Consider the following 24,692-nt stretch of genomic DNA (forward strand, 5'->3'; position numbering starts at 1 on the left):
TTGCGCTCTCGCAATTAATTTATTTTGTTTTTCTGGACTAACACTTGTAATCTTTAAGTCTGATTTCAACCAAACTTGTGAAGCAAAGCTGCTTTAATACATTTTTTGGTATTAAATAAACTTATACTTCATTTAAAAACTTTTTAAGTTTAATGACAAACCATGAATAAACACGTACTATGCTAAAATTCTTTTTTCAATTTTGTTAAGAATCCCCATTGCCTTGTTAGAGAACATCCTTATTTTTCTAGGTGAATACCCCATATTGGCTGAACAAAAAACTCACAAAACCTCAAAACATCGTTAGTGTCACTATCGTTTAACAGTCAAAAAGTGTCACTAGACAAAAATAACGAATATAATATTTAAAATGATTGATTAAACACAAAAATGCAACAATCAAAACAGAATACATTTAAAGACCGACAAGCTTCTGGACTCTTAGAATATAAAAGCCCATAAAAGCTTTTACAATATTTGACATAATCTAAAGATATTTATAGAATCTATAGTATTTTTTAAAATATTAGTATCATAATAAGTTACTTTCATTCCCCTCCAAACTTAGATACAATACGGCCTCCCACACAAAAATATGTGGGATGCTATGTTATCAGCGACGTCGGCAGAGGAGTCCGTTGATAATGGAACCTCGGCCATGTGCCAGACCGCAAGCTGAGCTCAGTTCCCTTTCAGATTCCGAGAGGCAAGCATTGGATATTGGATACTGCTCTAAAATCGCGACCGGTCTTTACAATGACGACGACTCCCAAGATAAACCCACTGATTTCCGGTCCTGGACTACTGCAGATGCTAATGGGGATACTACTCATGGTTTCGGCTTCCGTGCCAGGCGCCACTTGTAAGTGTTTGCGGCCCCGCAGTTGCATAAGCCACTGATTAATGGATCCAAATCTCCCCCAGCTGACTCGGAGCCAAAGAAGGGCAATGTCAAGGCCTTGGATCGCCTCCACGCAGGACTGTTCCTGAACTACGACAGCGATGTGCAGCCCCAGTTCCAAGGATCTCCCACAAACGTCTCCCTCGGAATGGTGATCAATTACATAGACATCGATGAGTTGAACGGCAAAATGACCACCCACTGCTGGCTGAATATCGTAAGTCGATCCTTTTCCTGCATTGCTCAGAAAACAAGATAAGTTTTTGTTTTTTTCCTCAAGTTCACATACACTCGATAAACATTCCGTTTCGGCAAAAAATGTCGCGGAAAGTGGAATTTGTTAAAATATTATCTAATTAGTCGGGTTATTGGCACGGTTTCGTTTTATTAATTTTTGGGTATTGTGCTTTTTTAAATACGAGGAATGCGTTGGAACATGACTTCAGGAAGTATCATATTTAAGTTAAAAAACCATTTTGGAAATTCGGTATAGCTCACAACCAATATCTACAACGTTGCTAAGAGCTGTATACTTTAATCCGTGTAATCCTTAGCGGTGGAGGGATGAGCAGCGCGTATGGCACCCATCGGAGTACGACAACATCACGGAGATCACTTTGCGGTCCAGCGAGGTTTGGACGCCGCAGATAACGCTCTTCAACGGCGACGAGGGTGGCTTATTGGCGGATACCCAGGTGACCCTCACCCACGACGGACACTTCCGGCGGATGCCTCCAGCCCTGTACTCGGCCTACTGCGATCTCAACATGCTGAATTGGCCGCACGACAAGCAGACCTGCAAGCTGAAGATCGGCTCCTGGGGCTTAAAGGTCATCCTGCCGGACAACAGCACGGGGAAGGATAAATCCCTGGACCACGACAACCTGGTGCAGTCGCCGGAGTGGGAGATCGTGGACTCCAGGGCGGAGTTTGTGAGTCAGGACTACAACGGCTACATGGAGTACACTCTGGTTGCAAAGGTAAGGGAAAATTCAGAGTCTTTGGATCAAATACATTTATTTATTCCGCTCAGCGCCTGTCTTCGATGTACACTGCCGTCATCTACACGCCCGCCTCCTGCGTCGTCATCCTGGCCCTATCCGCCTTTTGGCTGCCGCCACACATGGGAGGCGAGAAGATCATGATCAACGGCCTGCTTATCATTGTGATCGCCGCCTTCCTGATGTACTTCGCCCAACTGCTACCCGTGCTGTCCAACAATACGCCGCTAGTGGGTGAGTCCTAGCTTTTAGAGAGGTGCCGCTGCATCGTTTATTACTACTTTGCTGTTAAGAGCCCTTGTTGTACAGGGGGAAGCTTGAACTGCTTTCCCAAAGTTTGATTCATTATCATTAGATTTAATCCATCTTTATACTTTGGTTTTCATCATGATACAACTAGTTTCAAGTCCCATCCCCTTTTCACAATTCATTTTAACATCCTATAATTATAAAGTATTTTAATTTCAAGATTTGTTAAGATAGAATGAGTACAGATACTTACTAGATACGCTATTAATTCTCATTTCAGTGCTCTTCTATAGCACTACCCTGCTGTTCTTGAGCGTGTCCACGATCATCGAGGTGCTGGTCCTGTACCTGGCCACCGCCAAGCACAAGAGGCGCCTGCCGGAGGCGCTGAGGAAGCTGCTCCACGGCAACCTGGGCACCTGGCTGCTCCTCTCACAGTTCAGCACCACGGGTGGGGCGGAGGCGGAGAAGACCAAGGAGATGGACGAGCACCTGTACGACAATCCCGACGAGCAGGACGCGACCAGTCCGCTGGGCATCAATCCCACCGAGGCGCCGGGCTCCAAGGCCAACCAGTTCGACTGGGCACTGCTCGCCACCGCCGTGGACCGCATTTTCTTCGTGGTCTTCAGCCTAGCCTTCCTCGTCCTGGCCATCTGCTGCGCCGTCTAGCCTGTCCTAAGCCAAAACAGTTGCACCCCCACCTTGAGTAAGGTCGTTGTCAAGAAATCCCGAAATTATATTTAATCTTCTAGAGCCACCGGACGATCTGAGTCAAGGTGTGGGTGCACTCTGAACTAATTTTGCATTTTTGATTTCATGTATTTACTGAGTGTGCGAACTTAGAATTATTTAATGATGAGACCCATTTGGAATAAAGGACCTCTGCCGAATGTCTGCTTACAACTAGAAGCGAAGGATAACAGGCTAAGTAACAAATTGGCTCTCGTTTCCGAGTATTGCTCTGCGATGATGCTCCAGGTTATCACAATTCCTCAATTAACCAAAAGTAGCTGGAATTATGCGAAATGACCTTTTTACGGCCAGAGGTCTGACCCTCGAAGGGTGGTGGGATGGTTGGGATTCCTGGGATGTTGGCTTGGCTCTCCGCTCTCTCTTTGCGCAATGGGTGGTCCCTGCGCATCCTCCAACCTCCACCCTCCACAACCGCGGCGACAAATTGGGGTTGCTGCGGCCTCAATTAAATGCATTTGCGGTGGGAGTGCCCGTGCCCTGGTCGTAGTTTCCCGCTGAGGATGTGGACGTCCTGACCGGGTCCCCGGCTGCTGTCCCGCCTTGGAATGGAGCTGTGAAATTCGAAGTGGAGGCGGAAGCGGAGGGCGAGGCTTGTGAGGAGGCCGTCGAGGAGGAGGGGAATCCCAAGCTGGAGCTGGTGGAGGCGGGCGATGAATGGTGGGGGTGCAGGAAGTGCGGCTGGGCCAGCTGGTGGTGCGGATGAGAGTGCTGGTGGGGGTGGTGGTGCAGCGGCGGTGGGTGGCGGGCCAACTGCATCGCCCCACCCCCGTGGTGGTTGTAGGAACCTAGCATACTGGCCGCCGGATCTCCTCCCTGCGCCTGGGCCTGGCAGGCGGCCATCAGCCCATGAAAGTCGAACTTGTAGGCGTACCGCTTGCCGTGCACCTTGGTCATGATGTTCTTGTCGTAGTAGTACCTGTATTTTGAAGAAATTCGGGATTTAAAATCTCTTTTGACTTTTGAAAGCTTAAGAATTTATTTAAAATCTATATTTTAATCATATATTTAAAAAAATTATTTTAAAAAGATTATTTTTTAGGCAATTTTGGAAAATTACTTTTAAATATTAATATTATTATTATTAAAGTTAAAAACTTTCTTTGAAAGAGGTAAACAATGTTTGTTTGTTTAGTTTTTCCGTATTTCCAATGGTGTTCAGAATGGGAACCCAAAACTGCATCTCATTATTGCACAACTCTAGTTATTGGAACCCGTTTTTGATGTGGGATGCCTCTATGAGTTTGTGGTTTAATTCTCTAATATTCTACATTTAAATATTTATTTCAAGAGAGGGTCCAAATTTTTGACCATTTTCATGTTTGTTTTTTCCGTGATTCCAATGGTGTTTAAAATGGGAACCTAAAACTGCACTTCTTAAATGCATAACTTGAGGTATTGGATCCCGATTTTGAAGTGGAATACCTCTATGAGTTTGTGGTTTAATTCTCTAATATTCTGCATTCAAATATTTTTTTTGAGAGAGGGTCGAAATTTTCGCCCATTTTCATGATCGTAATTCCGTAATTCCAATGGCTTTCAGTAAGGGAACCCAAAACTGCACTTCTGGATTTCATATCTTGAGTTGTTGGATTCCGATATAGACTTGGGATACCTCTATGAGTTCGTGGTGAAATTCCCCAATACTCTACATTCAAATATTTATTTTGAGAGAGGATCGAAATTTTTGCCCATTTTCATGTTCGATTTTTCGAATTTCCAATGGTGTTCACAATGGGAACCCAAAACTGCACCTCTTTATTGCATAACTCGAGTTATTGGATCCCGATTTTGAAGTGGGACACCTCTATGAGTTTGTGGTTTAGTTCTCTAAAATTCTGCATTCAAATATTTATTTAAAAAGAGGGTACAAATTTTAACTCATTTTCATGATTGATTTTTCCGTAATTCCAATGGCCCTCAGAAGGGGAAGCCAAAAATTGGATCCTGATTTAGACGCTTGATACCTCTATGAATTTGTGGTGAAATTCTCTAATATTCTACATTTAAGTTTTTATCTTAAAAAAGTGTCCAAACTTTAACATATTTTCATGTTTGGTTTTTCCGTAATTCCAATGGCTTTCAGTAAGGGAACCCAAAACTGCACTTCTGGATTTCATATCTTGAGTTGTTGGATTCCGATTTAGACGTGGGATACCTCTATAAGTTCGTGGTGAAATTCCCTAATATTCTACATTCAAATATTTATTTTGAGAGAGGATCGAAATTTTTGCCCATTTTCATGTTCGATTTTTCGAATTTCCAATGGTGTTCAGAATGGGAACCCAAAACTGCACTTCTAGATTCCATAACTTGGGGTATTGGATCCCGATTCTGAAGTGGGTCACCTCTATGAGTTTGTAGTCTAATTCTCTAATATTCTAGATCTAAATATTTATTTTAAAAGTGGGTCGAAATTTTTGCTTATTTTCATGTTTGATTTTTCCGTATTTCCAATGGTGTTCAAAACGGTAACCCAAAACTGAACCTCTTTAGTGCAAAACTCGAGTTATTGGATCCCGATTTTGAAGTGAAATACCTCTATGAGTTTGTGATTTAATTCTCTAATATTCTACATTCAAATATTAATTTAAAAAGAGGGTCCAAATTTTAACGCATATTCATGTTAGATTTTTCCGTAATTCCAATGGCCCTCAGAAGGGGAAGCCAAAATTGAACTTCTAACTTTTATAACTTGGGTAATTGGATCCCGATTTAGACGCGTGATACCTCTATAAATTTGTGGTGAAATTCTCTAATATTCTACATTTAAGTTTTTTTCTTAAAAAAGTGTCAAAATTTTAAGATATTTTCATGTTTGATTTTTCCGTAATTCCAATGGCTTTCAGTAAGGGAACCCAAAACTGCACTTCTGGATTTCATATCTTGAGTTGTTGGATTCAGATTTAGACGTGGGATACCTCTATGAGTTCGTGGTGAATTTCCCCAATACTCTACATTAAAATATTTATTTTGAGAGAGGGTCGAAATTTTCGCCCATTTTCATGTTGGATTTTTCCGTATTTCCATTGGTGTTCAGAATGGGAACCCAAAACTGCAACTCTTTATTGCATAACTCGAGATATTGGATCCCGATTTTGAAGTGGGATACCTCTATGAGTTTGTGGTGAAATTCTCTAATATTCTACATTCAAATATTTATTTTGAGAGAGGGTCGAAAATTTTGCCTATTTTCATGTTTAATTTTTTGGTATTTCTTTAATGGATAACTCGAGTTATTGGATCCCAATTTTGACGTAGACATTATTTATCACTTTCAGTATTTTAATAAACTTATGACCAATAAATTTCCAATCAAATTGTAATTTCGTAGGGTAAACAAAGTGCATAGAGACTATGCATAGACTTACCTGAGAGCCCGGCTCAGCTTGTCGTAGTTCATGTTGGGCTTGGCCTTCCTCTCGCCCCACCGCCTGGCCACCTCGTCGGGGTCGATGAGCCGGAACTCGCCCGATTGGCCTTCCCAACTGATGGCGGCGGCATTGGACGAATCGGCGAGCAGTTCCAACAGAAACTGCCACAGCTGAATCTGGCCCCCTGAGCCCTGGGCGACCAATCGGTGCGAGGCAGCGTTCAGCAGCTGATACGGATCTGAAAGAGAGCGGAGGTGGCGTTAGTGGCGAGTACGCAGATACAGACCCCGTAGCCCCCAGCTACAGATACAGATACAGATACTCTGGCAGCAGAGACACCAAGATATGTGGGCAGAGAGAGCGAGCGAGAGGAGAGAAAACCAACACGGCCAAACGAGATTTTCTGGCGGGGAAGGGACGACGACGTGGCAAGAGTGCCAAGTGGAGCTGAATGCCATAAGCCAGCGCGGATTCACAGAAAATCAACCGCAAGCGGACATAAATCCTGGATCACATTGCACGCCGAGAAAAACCGGTATAAAATCAACTTGGAACGGCATGCTTGATTAAATGTTATATTGCTATCTATAAAATAAATAGGAACGTAAGAAACGATTTTTTTTTAAGCTGAAACAATGAAATTTCTTATATTCCTTATTAACGAGTTACATTTTGAAGCCTGTGAAAAAATCTGGTCTTATCAAAGACAAAAAACTATATCCGTTTAAAGTATTGGATAAGAAAGAATTGTAAAGTTTATCAGTATTCGTCGAAAACAAATGAAATATTTTCAGTAAATTAAGTGATATTGTTTTCTACCAAGATATCGGAATAAAAATTCGAATACAATAATTTATTAGAAATGGGTTTTATATATGTTTCGACGAATACCGATAAACTTTACAAAGAAATTATTTTTCTTGTAATTTAAATAAATAATTTTATTTTATTTTTATATTTTTAAAGATTTTACTTGTAATCCTAAACTGCTTTAAATTGGTATGGGCGTACGTGATTAACCCTTTACTTAATGGTTTACAGGAAAAATATATAAATGAATTTATGTAAAATCACCAACAATAACAAATCTCCTTCACGTGTAGGAGCCAGTTAACCAAGGTACATTTTATTGACTATTGGCCATGGGGACATTCCCACATCCCGTAGTCGGTGCACCTCCACGGGGAAATCCCTCAAAGTGCCGCTGCAAAAGCACGAAAGTGCCATAACCAAGGTGACTCATTCGTTGATCAAGCAATGCCGCGGCCAAGAGACTGAGTTCTCACTTCTAGACAATATCAGACCGTTGGACCCACGACCCACAGTACCGTCCATCCCGAGCCCATTCACTCATATTTCTAGACGCACCGCTCGCCGGAAATGCCAGAGATCGAGTGGTTGCCATTGAGAAACCTCCTCGCCGCCGTTCATTCACGCAATTCTCTTCGATTTCGGCCCGTCTCAGCGGAAATTCCGATGAATTTTCGGCCATATGAGCGGCTCTCTTACCATTGAAGATCATCGAAGTGTGCGGATGTTGGTGGTGCTGGTGGTGGTGGTGGTAGTGGTGGTGCACGGCGCCGTGGTGCGGATGGGGATGCTGGCCAACTGGCGGTGCCGGCTGCATCCGGAGGCCGAAACGCCGGTTGAAATCCTCCGACAGGCGCCACATGACGCCCACGTCCACGCTGACGCTCATAGTGGATCTTTCAAAAAGTCTTTTTCAGAATTTTACCCGCCGGCTGATGCTGAACTTTTTACTTGATTCCTTTTCTTATTATTATTGATTTATGTTTAATAATATATCCGTGACAAACAAATAAAAAATATTCACTATTTGACATTTTTAGAATTATTTAAAACGTTTAAATGATCAATTTGCACTTTAAAATGTTATACATTTTATAAAAATGATTTGTTTCCGATTACAATTTTTTTTAATTAATTAGTTTATTTTTTTAATCGAACTATATTTTTTGAATTTAAACGTGGTGTTATATTTTTCCAGGAAGCGTATGAACCGTTTAGGACGAGGGCTAGTTGGCAACTGAAATCTCAGTCAGAAGCGCTGGCCGGATTCTGCTCCTTATCACCGAACGGATGGTCTCTCTGCCGAGCATCCTTGGAGTTCCTCGCGCTCCGGTAAGGATTACGGTTCACCTGCGCAGCTGGGGGTAAATGCTGCTTCGGCATTTGCCGGAGGAGTCACGAAAGTCAGAGGGCACGTGCAGCCACTCAACCACCGCCCACTACGCCCACCGAAAAGCACACAATAAACAACTGCTTCTTTTTCCCATTTTCCGACTATTAAATACCCATTACGAATCACTTGGTTATTTATAAAATGTCAGGGGATTTCACCAAAACGAAAATAGAAAGATATTTTGCAAACAATTTTTTTTTGCGTTGGAAAATATTTTTGAGTTCTTCAGAAATTCTATAGATAATGGCTGCGTTTATTGACGTTAAGGTAGGTTCTTCCTTTTCGCTGGAATTTCATTTTCCCCGCATAGTTTTCGCTAAAGGGACGGTGACTCAGACGTGGGAACAACAACCGGAGCCCACAACAAATGTAATCTGCGTGACGGCGACGACGCGTAATCCTCGTTGGCATAAAAAACAAATCAATTAAATCGACGTCGACTGCTCTCGGGATCAAGGCAGCTATATAGATGGCTACATGGCCATATAGCCCACCCACCAACACATGCCAGACCCAAATCAGGAGGCTTTCCTCCGCCTTTCAGCCGCTCTTCCTGCCACAGGAAGGATGCGACGAATGAATATTTTCCTGTGCCCAGGAGCTGACCACCCGCAGCGCTCTTGTCACTGACAAACCACCCAGAAAAACACCCAAACCACCACCCCACCACGCCCACTTTTCCCCACCACCCACTGGAACTTGACTCGGCGACTTTTGTCGCTGGCATGGGATTACTTTGATTTTATTATTAGATGCCACATCCTGGGAGAAATTATCATATTTACATCGTTTATTATTAAGTTCATCACTTGACGCGACCGCCCGCCAAGTCCAGCCCCGCCCCTTTCGCCATCCCGCCCCAATCATCACCAGTTAATAACTGGAAAAGTGTTGCATACTTTGCTGCTGTCGCGAAGAGATTTTCCCAAGCGATTTACGTTTATGGAGTTGGAAAAGTCAGGGAAAAGGTAATTAAAAGGTGGTTCACTGGCAGGGGGATTTTCCCATACTTTGGGAACTTTTCCTCCTTATCGCACACATTAAATAAGGAGTGTGGAAAGTGGGAAAAACAATCAATGAAACACATAAGTAACGGCCCTATCAGCCAGCCAGCATCTTAATCAGTTGCCATTTGGCCGTCGGCGGAGGTCAGAAAAGGATTCAATTGATGCCTGACCACAAAGGATTCGAGCGTCTGGGAATCGCCCCACTGGGAATAGCTCGTGAACCCAATTACCAAGCAGATCAATCCGGAGATTTCTGGACTTCAGATTTATGTGGTCCGAGATTAGCTCTGTTGTTTGGTCACTTCTGCTGGGCAGTGGACAGGGCTTGAGACTAACTTGATTAACTGAGGGGTTATCTTTTGATAAGATTCCATTGAATTTGAACTATCAAAAAATATTTTAAATATAATTCCAAAAACTCGTATTTTATCAAAAAATCCATTCCACAAAACATATATGGAAAGTGACTCACAATATTAAATAAAAATATGAAGTTCTGCTGGTAGTTACCAATTTGAGAAGTTAAAGATAAAAATAAAAATCTGATTTGTATATGCTTCTTGGAGTCGAGTACAAAGTGTGTTTTTTTTTTATAGTGTTTATATTTTTAGAAGGTATCGAATATAATCCCAGGGATGTGAGTAGCTCCTAAGTGTTTAATGTTTTGATTCAAAAAACAGATCAATAATTATTTTCAGTCCCTGGGTATACATATTATAATAAACTAATTATTAAAAACTGGTTAATTTTCTTAATGACTTTAGGATATACAACACTCTTGTAGATATACCTTACAAGGTAGGACCCCCAAATCCTCTTTTGCAATCGGAAAATATTTTTAATCCTTTTTCTTAAAAATCATATAAAAAATCCCCTTAGGTACACTCACTTGGTTCGTTGTCGTTGAGCATGGGACTGGTCTCCCGTCCGGTAGCGTGGTATAAGCTCAGCGCGAAATGTTGGGCCATGAGCATGCCGCCTCGCCTGGATCCCGCACATACCCAGAAGTCGGCGCGGGTCAGCTCGCACAGCTCCTGGGCGTCCTTGGGGAAACGGTCGACATCCGGCTTCGGATCCAGTTGGAATTTCCGCGTTGCCCACTTCACCCAGCTGGCAATGTCCTCGGAGGACCAGGCATGCGGATCCACGGGCACTTCCACCGGCGAGACGGAGCGATTGGAATCGTTGGAGTTCCTTCGAGATGATGGAGGCGGCTGTGGTGAGGGATTGTCCGTGTCCAGAGGGACCGGCACTGGCAAATTGAGGGCGGGTGTTTGGCTTCTGTGGCTATTGCTACTGCTGCTGGAGGAGGACCCGGAATCCGAGGACTCTGAGGATTCACTGGTGTCACTGGTGGAACTGCTGCTGCACCGCCTTCTGCTTCTTCTCCTGCTGGAAGAGCTCTCCTTCTCGGCTCCGGCACTTGGATTCATTTTATTCTCCTTCGCTTCCAGTTGGGTCTCGTTTCGGGATCCGATGCTTTTTTGCCGGACATCCTGGTGCATGGCATCAAGTGGCCTCTGTTGGCACCAAATCGTCTGGATGTGGATTGGGATTTGGCTGTGGCTAAGGTGGCCTTTCTGCAAAATGGCCATTAAATTCGGGATATTCGGGTTCCCTTCCTTGAACACTATGGAATCACTATCAGCTCCAGGTTGTTGGTAGCTTTTTGTTTTCACTGGTGTTTGACATTATGTTCTTTAGTTTGTCTTTAAATATAGCTCATTTTATTTGTTTAAATAAAAACACATCGCTCTTGTGGTAATTACACTTTATTGCTCCATTTATTTGGGGGCTTGAACCGTGTTTATGATTTTTGGCGACTGTTTGCACTATAAAATCAATACCATTTACTCATTATATTCCGAGAATTTAACTTTAGTAATTTCGAATTAATCGCCTGCAACCGGTTGATCGTGGAAAACGAAACGGATTTAGGATGTTTGGCTGGATGATTCACCCAAGGGGTAGCCAAGGTATTTCACCTGCTGGCCAAACAAGTGGAGTCAGCTGTCGGCTTTCCACGTGCCGCAAATCGCGGAAATCTTTCGCGGAAAGTTAGCGATAGGAAACTTTTAATAACCGTTATTGTATTGACCGATTACAGAACTCGAACCGGACCGCCGATCTCGAATGGGGTTAAAAGTAACGCCGTAGATCCCTCTAGACCGCTGATCTTTGCTCCACGGAGCGTCCGCACCGATCGATGTGTGACGAACTAATGATCAGCACCGGCGGACTGTGATAAAGCGGTGACGAAGTCGGGAGCTTTCGCGTTCTCTCGCAGATTCGGCTGCCTCATGATCGACTGGCTGAACTGAATACAAGGGGGCCCATGGGGTCGGGACCAGTTTGCTTTCGGTTCGGGAGCTTTCGCTCTTCCGAGTGCCCGCTTATCGTTGGCAAATAACAACCTTAAGCATGACGTCGTGGAACCGGCGTACTCCGCATGAGTCACTCCTCCATAGAGCACACACAGAGGCAGAGCCGATCACCGCTGGGAAGCCGTCGGAGTTCCCCAGGCCTTGCGTGGGCCGGAGGGGGTGGTGCTCGGGGTAAGGTCGTTTGGCGGCCAACGAAAATTCATTCATTGATTCCCCTCCCATTCGGATTCGTTTTTCTCGCTTTTGCCGCGTCATCTTTCTGGGAAATCGGGCATGAGTCGCTAGTTGTCTGTGGCCCATTGATATAATTTACTATATGGGGGTGCATATCTCTTCTGATATTTTTTGGCAACAGGTCGCCTTGCTAAAATCACACAGAAGAAAATAGCTAATGTGTTTTTCCAAAAGCTTTCAAATAAATATTTACCCAAAGATCTGATGATCTACACAAAAGATTAGGTTACAAATGCACACAGTAGCCAAAAGTTGATTTATTTGTGTATGTTTTCATGATATTTTTGGTAACACTAAAGCACTAAAAAGGAATACATGAAAAATATTTGATCTATGCACATTTCCAATTCAAGTCCAGTACTGAGGGTTTGATGTCGCCGAGATGGCTTACAACAGATTGTACAGTTAAAACCATTACTAATAAAAATAACTTTTGATTGTATGGTAATTTATTTCGAAATCAAAGTTTAATCAAATTGACGTGCTTATTACGGTGACGTTTTTAGATTTCGTTCATATCAGCTTGCAATTACTTTTAGATTTGTTTGAGTTCCGCGGACTTCCTGGAAACGCTTCTGATTTCATAGCCGAGGAGAGAACGCTTTTGGGCAAGTGATTCATGCGATCCAATCTGACGGGCCGCTCTCTTTCTCTTTTCCACTGGCGCCGGCAGATATGCCGATCCAAATCCATATCGCGGTTTATATTTGTTTTGACGAACGTCACTTGTGACGAACGTCACTTGAACGCGGTGTTTTTGACCCGAAAGCTTTTACTAGAGCCTCGTATATAGTACAGTTCATTCATAAAATGCGAGATGGGCCAAGGGGGCTTGGGGTTCGAGGAGGTACTGTGAGCAACCTGGTGAAATATTTCCATATATGTATTTTTCCCATTCAGTTTTGTTTAAGAACTTTGAACGGGCTTACGTTAGCTTTCAGGTTCATTTACAAATGGGTGCTTTACCTAGGGCGTATTACTGCCAGTCATGTTATTGTATCATTTTATTATTCACTGAATTGTCGCTTGTTTGTGGTGTACATGTCACGCGTATGCGCCCATCACAGTCCACGAGAACTCCAGTGAACACTTCTGCAAGAAAGTATTCTGCAAGAATACATTCTTTCAGAAGTGTTCCGTGTAGTTCAGGTGGACTGTGATGGGCGGATACGCGCGACATGTACTCCAAAAACATACCAGAGTCATTATAATTGATGAATTATTAAATAATAAGAAAGGGACTTTTGCGTCTTGAAATGCCTTAGCAATGGGAATAAATCCGATTATAAGGAATTATAGATGGGATCTCACGGTTCTTCACTTGCAATATGGTTTGAATATGCAGTAGCTTTTTATGGCGATTGTTTAGCTTATTTACGTTTTAACCGCTCTGCGGAATAAACAGGGCTATGACTAGTTCTGCATCGCCCGTAAACCGAATCATCTAATGCAGCTCCTCGGTGATCTCCTCGTCATCGGCCTCGTCATCCTCGCTCGTCGTCATGGCCGAGGTGCTGCTCATTCCAGTGGCGGCGGTGCCGCTAGTGGAGGCGGTCACCTGGCGCCCCGAATTCCAGATGAGATCGAAATCCAAGTCGCATTCCTGGGCAATTTTAAGCACAATGCCGCGATCCAAGAGTCCCGAGGCGCTCCACGAGTTGTCCTTCACGGCCAGCTGCTTTAAAGCTTTTCCCGCCTCGGAATAGTCTTTGGCGTAGACCAGGGCTCGAACCAACATGGACAGGATGTGGGCGTGGCGGATGGGCGGCAGTTCCGGTTTAACTAGATGGGGGAAAAAAATTGAAATCAATATGTGGTTTAACTTTCCAGACAACTTACTTAGCATGCTGCGGCAGGATCCAATGACCATTTGGTGATCGCCATCTCGCAACGCCTGCTGGATCTCCAAGATCGCCTTGACATCCGCCACAGTGCGCTGCAGATTGTTATAGACGTGCTGAGCGTGGCTGAGCTTCTCCAAACATTTGGAGGCCTCCTGCATGGCGGTCAGTGCCTTGCCGTAGTCCTGGAACTCTTCGATTTCGATCTGGGCGCAGATCGCATAGAAGTTGGCCAGGGAATCAAAGGCCTGGCCCTTGGTATAGAAGGTTACGATATGCTTGAGCACCTGGGCATCCGATTGCCAGTCCAATGCTTGGAGATAATTGGCTGCCATAATGTATACCTCTCGTTGCCTGGACATATTGGCAAAGAAAACAATCTTGTCCGTGTTGCCCGATTTCAAAAGGCTCTTCATGGCGCGAATTTTGTCCCCAGCCTGGGTGAACTTCTTAGTGGCACTGTGATAGTCACCCTGCTGCTGCAGGAGCTCGCCCAACTGGACCAAGATGTGTACCCGAGTGGCCTCCACGAACTCGCCCTTCTCCGGGGTGAGCATCTCGGCCAGTTCTTCTGTTACGGGCACGCCCTTCTCCAAACATATGCTCAAAGCTCTCTCCAGGTGCCTGGTCTTGGCCAGCAAATGCACAGCTTTCTGAAATTGCTCGATGCTGCAGAAGAAGTCTGCACAGCGGTTTATCAACTCGGCATCAGACTCGGGGACGAGGTCAGAAGCAATGATCTCCAGGATCTCCGGCTGCTGGGACTCAAAGGCCATCTCCAGGGCTTTATGAAGCATCCCAGCCCGATGGTAGAGTTCCACGGCATGCTTGAAGTTCCCGCACTCCTCGAAATAGGCAGCTGCAATCGCCTTGTCCCTTTGCCTAGATGAGCTGGCCACTGTCCATAGCTCCTCCTGAAAATCGTTCTCCTTGCAAATGCGAATTGCATTACTGAAGGTCTGCGCACGTGTGAAGAACATGATGGCCTCCTGGAACTTGCCCACATTCTCGTAGTGCCTCGCCAGGTGATAGCAGGCAGCTCGGTCTCCCGATTGCCTGGCGATGGCATCAGCTTTGGAGATCTTGCCCAGGTAGCAGAGGATCTTCACCTAAAAAGGAGCTGGGGCTAGCAATCATGTAGTTTTTTAAGCTTTTCCAATTTACCTGCGAGAACCAATCCTCCGCCTTGTGGTAGACAGCCAAAGCAGCATCCATGTCCCCGGAGCTCTCGATATACTGGCCCCACCACTTGAGCAGCTTGGGATCGCTGGTGGTCTGGATGTAGCGCTTCATGGCCGCCGGATTCTCCAAGAGGAGCTGCGTGATATTCTGCGCCGGGTTCTGCGTCTTCTCGAAGAATTCCAGAGCCCCCTTGATATCGCCTCTTTCCCGCAGCTCCTGTGCCTTCTGGTAGTAAGTGTGCTTCAAATGAATCCGATCCTCGGTCTCGGCCAGCTGGAGTGCCTCATCCAAGTGGCCAATGGACTGAAGAAGTTTGTTGAGCAAATCGAACCGCTTACATTGGCGATAGAGATCCTTGGCCTCCTCAATCATCCCCAGTTCGATGGCCAAAACGGCTACCTTTGCTTCAGTTTCCAGATCATCGTCTTCGATGGCTTGCCGAAGAGCTCGAACGGATCGGGCTTGCTCCAAGTGGCCCATGCACACTTTGGCCACATCTAGGCGATTTGTGTGAACACACATCTTGGCCAGATTAGTCCAGATCACTTTGGATTGAATGGAGCGAATGCTGCGGTAGGCCAGATCCATGTTTCCTTCGGCCACATAGAGACTGAAGTTCAGGACCTGCTTTCTCGTAACTGGATCGCATTGCTGTAGATCCACGAAATCCTGAAGAGGTTGCTCCTCCATCGCATTGATCTTTAGCCGGATCACGTTGGGCACACATAGGTTCAGCAACTGGGAGCCTGGGCTCATGGGTTGACTTTCCAGGAGATTCAGGCTTCCTTTCTCCGAGTAAAATAAAAGTAATATCTTTGACTGAACGAAATGAATGGGTTGAGGGGAGTTCTTCTGAGGTGCACTCTTCTGCATCATAGACTTGACCTCCACTGCTAGGAGTCGTGGTTCCTCTGCATCCCAGAAGATTCGAACCGGCAGACTGGATGAGGAGATCTCCTTCTTCGAGCTGGTTTCTTGCTCCAGTAAACCATAATCAAATAGGTTGTTGCGCTCAAAATCCCAGCAGAATAATGCCGATATGGGGGTGAAGTTACTACTCGCTATCACCATGGCTAAGTGGCTTCCCAAACTGTTGCACTTGACCTGGATGAACTCCCCGAAGTCATCGAAGATGTCGTGACCAGACTTGCTGGGAAACAGCAGCTTGGGATCGTGGCGGGAAACATCGTAGACTTTAACATAACCATTCATGGTAAAAACCGAGAGATAGCAGCCACTCAGATCCATTCCGATGATTTTCCCTTCAATATCGCTGGCTTGCATCCGGTGGAGCACCACTCCTCCCACGGAGTAGACCATTACATCACTGCTCGACAGGCAAAATATGTTCTGATTGTACAGATTCAAGCACAGACATTCGGCGGGGAAGGTCTGCAGAAGCTTTACACTCAAAGGAGTGGCTGTGGATCCCGTTGTGGGCGGAGCTGCGCCCTCCACGTTCTCTAGGATCTCGTCAAACTCATCCAGGCTTTTTTCCACTTTCTGCAGACTGTAGGATGATATGCTCCTGCCGTTGCTCATCACCAGACTCAGTTCATTTAAAGCCATAGCAGTCACTGCGAATTCCGACTGAACAGTGGTCTCCCGACCACTGCAGTGCGTCAACTGCACCGATTTGGCCGACCTCTGAACTGCACAGAGCTCCCGGGTATGAACTGCCAGAAGAGGCTGCTCCTTCAGCATGAACACGTTGGACAGACAGTTGACCAGCATGCAGGGTTTGGCCAGCTCATTGAATCCCCACTCGCAGCTCCGGATGGCTCCTCTTACCGAGGATATGTTTGTTAGCTGCCAGGCATCCTCAGGGGCACTCACAAACCGGCTGCCACTCCTTTTCCAGGTAAAGAGATTCCCCTGAGAGGTTCCCGCACACAGGGTTTGACCTGTGGAGCTGTAGGCCAGGCAGGTGAAGATTTCTCCGTTCATCTGACCATACTTTGGCGTCTTGCGGGGCACACTGCTGCTCTCGCTGCTGTCGTGGCTGAAGAACTGGTTCGACGAGGACATGGTTCCATTGCTTAGGCTGGTCAGGGATGCAGCCAACTGGTTGCCACTGGGCAGATCCATTTTCAGAAGGTAGTTGTCACTTCTTTCGATGTCCCAAATGCGCACAAAGAGATCGCCTGTGATGATGGCAAGGGAATTTCCGGACCAAGCGATTCCTCCCTGCCGACCTCCTCCTCTTCCGCTCATCTTCACGCGATCCAGCTCCGTGAGAATCCCGGTGGACTCGACCAAAAACAGAGTGACTGTAAGGTCCTCCATCAGGCAAATGACTGCATCTCTAAGATTGGATAATTTAAAGTTTTAAAATAGGGATTAGATCGCGAGTCGAACCAGTACATTACTTCTTGGGGTGCCACAACATCTGGACAATGGGCGGCAGGGACCCACACTTCATCACCTCGACGCAGGCGCCTCCTTGGTTGATGTAGTACACCACTCCTCCCTGAGTGCAGGCGTAGAAGCAGTGATTGTCCCTCACTCCCGAGTGGGTCATGCTGCGGGCTGCAGTCCGCGGCCTCCAGTTGGTCAGGGTGTCCAGGGCGTTTTCGTCGCCGGCCACCGCTGCCTTGGCAAGATTGGCCATCTCCTCGCGCACCTCGCTCTCCACCGTTCGCCGGAAGCAGATCAGGAGCAGCACCTCCCGCAGATCGTGGGAGAACATTGTCAGGAACTGGTACTGACCATCGCAGCGCCATCCGGTGACCAGCCCCATGGCATCCGCGGTGACCATCCGTCCTCCCTGCTCGCTGAACTGCAGCAGGACAATGGCCGCCTTGTGGGGTGCGTTCACGCTGGCGAACTCCCGGTGGCCGGCGAACCACACGTGGATGTCCCCGTGCTCCCAGCCGCTGGCCAGGAGCGCCTTCTCCGGATGCCAGCATAGGGCAGTTGCCTGCGAGGAGGCGTGCACCGGATATGTTACATCGCGCTGGGGCTCACCCTGGTAAATGAGAACCCAGATTAACTATTTAAATTTACAGTGCTTTTAACTTGCGACTAGTAATCAGAGTATACATATGTATATGTATATAGAATTTAGATTTATTCATATTTCACTAACATATGTTTCATGAACGTTTATTGTGGTTTTTATACCTTTATTTTAATTAGGGATTAGTAGGAGGTTTCTTTATAAAGCCATTTCGCACAAGACTTTTCATCTGTCAAATTTGAATGATAATTTTTACATTTTTGTTAAACCGTTTATATTTACAGGATGTTTATAATTTACCACTTTTAATATTTGTATGAATGTATCGTGTGCACTTTTTTAATGTTTTAATTAGGAAGTAGAATTACCTCGACTCTAAGGTCTTTGATCCCTATTGCTTTACATTTCTGGTTTGAAAACCATCTAAATGTACCGAGTCTTAATAATATTAGACTAAATTTAAATTTATTTATCACTTATCAAGGCACTTATGAATGTGTTGTGTGCACTTTGTATTTTTCATATTTTAATATTTTAATTAAGGAGCAGAACTTACCTCGACCAAAGGTCGTTTAAAACTGATTCCCACTACAACAAATTTCACCCAGGCCACTTTTCACATGTCACCTTTGATGACTTTTTATTTCAAAGGTAATGTGATCCCAATTTTTGTTATTCCCTATTTTTGTAAATGTTACCAGGTTTGTAAGATGCTATTTTTCCTTAATTTTAAATTCACGGTAGAGTGGGAAAATGTAACTTTAAGAACAGAACTATTTACATACGTTATGAAATGCTCCAGAACTTAAGATGTTCTTCAATATTCAAAAAAGTTAAGTGGAAAGTTTCTATATTAAGATTCATGAGTTTTTAGTATGTGTGTTCGAAATCTGTTATGGAAGGGATACCGTCCATAAAACTTACCGTATCCGCAAAGATGGTAACGGAGCCGCCTCTTTCGGGACTGAAAGAGGCCACTGCGAAGAGCGGCTCACTGGGATGCCAACTGCTGATGGTGCTAACTGCATCCGAGTCCAGGAACTCTATTTTCGTGTCGAAATACAGTGTCATCCTTTTAGGTTTTTTCTACAATGCAGCTGGACTTTTCCGACATGAACCAAAACACACTAAAAATGTGTTTCTTTAGCAACGGTTGCCATGGTAGCTCCAAAATAACGCCAACAGCCGGCATTTGGAGTATGCACTTGAGGAATACATAAAGTGAAAGTAAATAAAGCTAATTAATTTCACCACATGACAAATGCATTTCTATGATGTACGAATGCAAGGCACAAAGAATCAGGCACAGATAAATATATAATTGCAATCGCACTAAACTTCAAGTTTTTTACAAAAATAAAGTCAACTGAATTTTCTGGAAAGTAAACTCGGGTATTTCCCCACAAATGCGAGTTACAGGTGGTAAACAACAAGCAAAAAAGCTAAAACGTTTCTCACTTTTGAAAGGTAACGGTTTTGTCCATCTCTGGCAATCCACAGGGCGATCCGGGCACTTCTACAAATTCAAAAAAATAACGAAGGTACTTGATATAATCACAATTTATTTGTGATTTGACAATTTAAATAATTGTCAATATTGATTAGCAAAAAATTCCCAACTCATTAGATCATACTATAATCAATTGACCAGACAGTTTTTAGCCCCCTTTTCACGCATGTAAGTCTTCCGCCCTTTTTGCACACAAACACTTTAAGTAATAGTTGTGAGCGTTAAGAGTTTCAAACAAGCCCAAAAGTGTTAGATAATAGTACTATAGTACTACTGTACTTTAAGCTATTTTGAAAAATATTGTAGAATCGTATCCTCGAAAACGTACTTTTATAAACGAGTATACTCAAAATAATTTATCCAAAGATGTAATAATTCAATGACGTTATATTTTCGGTAGACAAGATTTGTATGTTGAACTAGATAATTTAAAGCTAGCTTGAAAAAAGCCAAATGGTCGCCGCTGGAGCTTACCCACACAGACATCCGTAGAGTATTCGCCCCGTGAACACGCAATACTCGCGCATTCGAATGAAATCACCGGCAAACAAAATAGAGAAAACAGAACGTTCGCCGATATTGCGACTCATTTGCAGTGCGAACTCCGAAAATGGCTGATCGTCCGTGTGCTGGAAACCTGCTCCGCATCGCCGGAGCCGTAATCCTGCCCAATCTGGGTGGGATCTACAATGGGCGGCTGACCAGGCAGAACCTGCAGAACTGGTACGCGAACCTCAAGTTCCCGTCCTTCAAGCCGCCCAACGCGGTCTTCGCACCGATGTGGATCTCCCTGTACGCGGGAATGGGCTACGGATCCTACCTGGTGTGGCGGGATGGCGGGGGATTCTCTGGCGAGGCGGCTAGACTGCCTCTCATCGCCTACGGAACCCAGCTGGCCCTCAACTGGGCCTGGACGCCCATCTTCTTCGGGCAGCACAACATCAAGGGCGTGAGTACTGGTGATATCACCCTGTTATAGACGTATCTAATCCACTTCATCCATCAGGCGCTCATTGACATAGTCGCACTCACGGCCACGGCTGGTGCCTGTGGTGTCCTGTTCTACAGGGTCAACAAGACCGCCGGGCTGCTCTTTGTGCCCTACCTAGCCTGGCTGGGATTCGCCACAGCCCTCAACTACGCCATCTGGAAGCTAAATCCCGAGGAGAAGAAGCCCCTGGAGGAGGAGAAGCCCTCTGGCAGTGCTCACGCCAAGGCCAATTAGGCCCCGGAAGGCCCTAAATCCATTAGTTTTAAGTTTTTTCGCACAATGCGTCACGGGATTACAACTTATCGAACCAGGGCTGGCCAAGTTGGATAAGATATCGTTACAAAGTGCCTCAAGTGAGCGGTTAATTCAAAGTATGTTATCATCTCTAACTAAAGAATTCCAAATTCTATGTATGTTACTTACAAAAGGTTAAATTATTTAATACTGCCTCAGAGAAGTTATAGAACAAATCATAGAATCATTTGAGTAAAATCCGATTGTAAAAAGGTTTTTAAACTGTATATGAAAGGATCCATTGCGACCATTGTTTAATCACCAAGTTAATAATCCTTTAAAAACTTTTTGTATATTATAATTTTATTGAAAAAGTAAAGGGCACAAATTATCAAAAAACTGTTAGTACCTGGGACTAAAAGAGAGATTAACGAAATCGAAGAGATAGTCTGAAAATGCGAGAAAATTCGAAATGCAAGGGAGCCGATTGAAAATGAGATGAAAGGAGGATCAATTGCCTCCAGGGGCGGCAGAGGGAGTGGGATTGGGAGGAGTTCCGGCCTTTGGTGAGGCCGCCTTCGGGGAGCCACCTGCCTTTGGAGAGGGCGTGGCCTTGGGGGAGTTCGCCGCTGGCTTCTGCTGCCCTCCAGTTGGTCCCGTTTGCTTGGGAGGAGAGGCTTTGCCCGCTGGTTTTCCCTGCTGTTGAGCTGACTGATTGGGAGCTGCTTTCGGAGATGCAGGTGATGGCTTTCCTGCAGGCTGAGCTGGCTTGGGAGCAACTGCTGGCTTGGCATTGGCATTGGGATTCGGCTGTTTCTGCTGGGGCTTGTTTCCCCCTGGTCCTCCTGCTCCGGCTGGTCCTCCTTGTGGCTGCTTCTGCGCCTGCTGCGGCTTGTTGGCAGGTTGCTGCTGCTTTGGCTTTGGTCCTCCTGCCTCCTGCTTCTTGGCATTCTGCGCCTGGGGTGCCGCAGCCTGTTTCTGGGGCGGAGTAACTGCAGCAGGCGACGGCGGAGTCACTGTGGCGGGAGATGGCGGAGTCACGGCCGCTGCGGAAGGTGGTACGGATGTGGGAGTCGAGGGCGGAGTGGAGGGTGCCAGAGGGGATGGCGCCTCTGCAGGAGTGGCCGAAGCCACTGGAGCTGGGGGCGTCACTGGCTTGGCGGGTGGTGGTGCCTCCTTCTTGGTAGAATCTGCAGTCTGATCTTGAGGTTTTGGCGGTGCCTGAGCAATCTGTGCGTTGGAAACTTCTGGAGCGGGCGTCTTGGTAACTTCTGGAGCTGGAGTTTTTGCCACTTCAGCCGGTGGAGTAACCTGCTTAGCTGGTGGAGGAGTCTTTTGCTTAGGTTTCTCCGTTACAAAGGGCTTGTCCTGGTTGTTCTTAGGAGGAGATGGTTGTTTGGGAGCACTCTTTGGTGGTGAATCCTGTTTGGGGGCATTCTTTGGAGGAGAATCCTGCTTAGGAGCAACCTTTGGAGGTGACTCCTGTTTAGGAGCACTCTTTGGTGGTGAATCCTGTTTAGAAGCACTCTTCGGTGGCTCAGCAGTGGCAACAGGTGCAGGTGGAGGAATCGTTGGCTCCAACTTAGCTGGAGGAGGCGACTCCTTCTTCTGCTCTTCAATTTTAGGAGTGGCTGCCACTTCGCCGGCTGGTTTCTCTGGAGGATCTGCCTGCTTGGGTGGCTCTGAGGCCACGATCTGGGCGAGAGTCTGGACACCAGGGGGCGTGGCCGCCTTTCCAGAGGTCTCCTTCAGTGGTTCGGGTTTTTGCTCCGCTGGTTTGGCTTCAATCCTTTGCTCTGCCGGCTTTGGTTGCTCCACCTTTTGTTCAGCGGGTTGTGGCTGGGTATTCTGATCCACTTGTTGTCCAGTTTGCAGTTTATCCTTTGGTGCAGTGGCTTTGGGCTGCTCAACCTGTTTAGGTTTCTCCACCGGTTTCTCAGCCTGTTTAGGTGGCTCCACTTTTTGCTCAGCGGGTTTGTTTTCCATGGATTTGGGTTGCTCCACGCTTTGTTCCACCGGCTTGGTTTCAATCTTCTGGTCAGCGGGTTTGGGTTGCTCCTTCTTTTGTTCCGCCGCTGGCTTGGGAAGATCCTTCTTTAGAGCTTCCTGCTTTGGAGCTTCCTGCTTTTGAGCTTCCTGCTTTGGAGCTTCCTTCTTTGGAGGATCCTTATTTGGAGTTTCCTGCTTTGGAGTTTCCGCTGCTTGTGTCTTTTCCTTGTTGGTCTGAGGAGCTGGTTGACCCTTGGCCTGATCCTTGTTCTTATTTGGCTTCTCCTTGTTGCCCTGCTGATCGTTCTTCTTGGCTTCTTTGGCCTGACCCTTCTTGTTGTCCTGTTTCTCCTTGGGTTTCTCGTTGGGTTTGGTCTCCGGCGCCTTCTGTGGCTGCTTTTGATCCTTCTTGGGCTGCTGCTGCTGCTGAGGCTTGTCCTTTGGTTTGTTCTCTACCGAATCCTTTGGCGCCTGTTCTGGCTGCTTGGTGGTGGCCTCCACCTTGGCCACCTCATCGAAGTCGCCCACGAGCTGGGGCACGTCATCGTCCTCCTCGGCGGGAAGAGGTCCGTCGCCGGGTGCACCGCCCTTCTGACTGTTCATGGCGTTGGCATACATCCGCAGTTGGACGACCGTCTCCTGGCCCAGCTGGGGCAGGATGTCCGGCAGCATTTCCACCACCTTTCGGGTCTCCCCGTGACCAGTGACGGCGAAGGTGTTGGCCGACAAGGAAGCCTGCGCCTTGGGGTTGTTGAAGTGAATCACCGTGAGGTCATCCTTGATGATGTTGACCTCCTCGATGCCCGGGATAGTGCTCACCGACAGCTTCTTGAGGGAGCTCTGCAGCTTCTTGTCGTCGGTGGCCGCCGTCTGGTGCATGACCTTCTTCTTCCGCCGAGGAGTGCCCTTCCCCCCGATCCGAACCTGGGCCTGCAGGCGCTTCAGCTTCTCCACATTCATCTTGCAATCGGTATCTGGATGGATGGTTACTTGGTTAGTCTTCAATTATATTACATAAAATGGCGAGCAACCGCACTTGTTGGCCAGCTATAGAGACACGATGTGCAACTCCACGGGCGAAATCACGAATGCAGTGGACAGGCCCACGATCCGCCAGTAGAATCCAACGAATCCACCGAATCCAACGCAGCAGCAGCGCTGCTTTTATTAATATCGCGCGGCCTGCCTTTTTTTTGGTTTTGCGAATTTTTGCGAGTTTTCGCAGGCAAATCGGGGAGAAAACAAGAAAAATGTCGCCCCAGTGCTTAAAAATAGCTCCGCATTTCCCACACCAGCCGATGGCCGATGCTCTTGGTTTGCTGAAGCGAACAGTTTAGTTTGTGCGGATTCTCGGCATGAGGCGATGCCCAAGCGGCTGTTGAACCGCAGACGGCTCTCGGGATGGGATGCGAATGGGTCTGCTGATGGGGCACAGCCATAGGATGGGTTGGGATGCAATGGGATGGGATGGGTCCCGAAAATAGACCGCGAACTTTTCTCACTGCAACTTTTTTCGCTCGCGGAATCACCAGCATTGTGGGTTGCTCTTGATGAGAGAGAATTATAATAGAGGATATGCAATTTGTACTACGAGTGTCTTTCTTAAACTGCAATTGATAATATTAACCTATCTAGACACTAATGCATATCCAATTTCGAAGTAATATGTGTTATGACAGTGCATAAAATTAGGGTTTAAATTTAAAACTGTTAATTTATGTTAACTTACATGTTTCCAAATTTTGATATGCCCAAAAGATAACGATTAACGAGGAAAACAAGCTTCTCTTATTATTATTTTTGGGATTTTGAAGAAGCTAAAACTGCGATTAATAATTTCTTAAGGGTAAGGCACTCCACATTGGTTCCAAAATGATCCA

General features: G+C 46.0%; 5 protein-coding genes across 7 annotated transcripts; 2 read left to right on the top strand and 3 right to left on the bottom strand.

The window, feature by feature from the left end:
• Positions 1-668: 668 nt before the first annotated feature.
• On the top strand, positions 669-2,963 carry nAChRbeta3 (nicotinic Acetylcholine Receptor beta3). The gene is made up of 5 exons (XM_017090264.4): positions 669-862; positions 925-1,118; positions 1,456-1,881; positions 1,935-2,136; positions 2,432-2,963. Exons 1-5 carry the CDS (start codon positions 757-759, stop codon positions 2,821-2,823), a joined length of 1,320 nt encoding a protein of 439 aa, XP_016945753.2. The 5' UTR covers positions 669-756; the 3' UTR covers positions 2,824-2,963.
• Ets21C (Ets at 21C) lies at positions 2,953-12,187 on the bottom strand. Of its 3 annotated transcripts, none has more exons than XM_017090262.4 (3): positions 10,378-12,175; positions 6,276-6,516; positions 2,953-3,823 (listed from the first exon to the last, which is right to left on the bottom strand). In XM_017090262.4, exons 1-3 carry the CDS (start codon positions 11,081-11,083, stop codon positions 3,349-3,351), a joined length of 1,422 nt encoding a protein of 473 aa, XP_016945751.2. In that variant the 5' UTR covers positions 11,084-12,175; the 3' UTR covers positions 2,953-3,348. The 3 variants fall into 3 exon arrangements, with proteins under 3 accessions (XP_016945751.2, XP_036678537.2, XP_065724338.2); XM_036822642.3 differs by lacking the exon at positions 10,378-12,175 and adding an exon at positions 7,788-8,007; XM_065868266.2 differs by lacking the exons at positions 2,953-3,823; positions 6,276-6,516 and adding an exon at positions 6,600-6,863 and having other exon boundaries at positions 10,378-12,187.
• A 346-nt stretch (positions 12,188-12,533) lies between these two features.
• Positions 12,534-19,217, bottom strand: rempA (intraflagellar transport protein rempA). Its single transcript, XM_017088415.4, has 5 exons — positions 19,013-19,217; positions 17,499-18,097; positions 15,112-17,434; positions 13,946-15,056; positions 12,534-13,888 (listed from the first exon to the last, which is right to left on the bottom strand). The coding sequence occupies exons 1-5, from the start codon at positions 19,157-19,159 to the stop codon at positions 13,551-13,553; spliced, it is 4,518 nt and encodes a 1,505-aa protein (XP_016943904.2). The 5' UTR covers positions 19,160-19,217; the 3' UTR covers positions 12,534-13,550.
• Positions 19,218-20,156: 939 nt separating this feature from the next.
• Tspo (Translocator protein) lies at positions 20,157-21,222 on the top strand. The gene is made up of 2 exons (XM_017088437.4): positions 20,157-20,547; positions 20,605-21,222. Exons 1-2 carry the CDS (start codon positions 20,209-20,211, stop codon positions 20,821-20,823), a joined length of 558 nt encoding a protein of 185 aa, XP_016943926.2. The 5' UTR covers positions 20,157-20,208; the 3' UTR covers positions 20,824-21,222.
• Positions 20,188-24,008, bottom strand: uncNacbeta (uncharacterized nascent polypeptide-associated complex beta subunit). The gene is made up of 2 exons (XM_017088425.4): positions 23,849-24,008; positions 20,188-23,786 (listed from the first exon to the last, which is right to left on the bottom strand). The coding sequence occupies exon 2, from the start codon at positions 23,770-23,772 to the stop codon at positions 21,334-21,336; it is 2,439 nt and encodes an 812-aa protein (XP_016943914.2). The 5' UTR covers positions 23,773-23,786; positions 23,849-24,008; the 3' UTR covers positions 20,188-21,333.
• Between the last annotated feature and the right edge of the window lie 684 nt (positions 24,009-24,692).

The sequence above is a fragment of the Drosophila suzukii genome, chromosome 2L, assembly GCF_043229965.1.
Source record: "Drosophila suzukii chromosome 2L, CBGP_Dsuzu_IsoJpt1.0, whole genome shotgun sequence".
NCBI classification, from domain to species: Eukaryota; Metazoa; Arthropoda; class Insecta; order Diptera; family Drosophilidae; genus Drosophila; species Drosophila suzukii.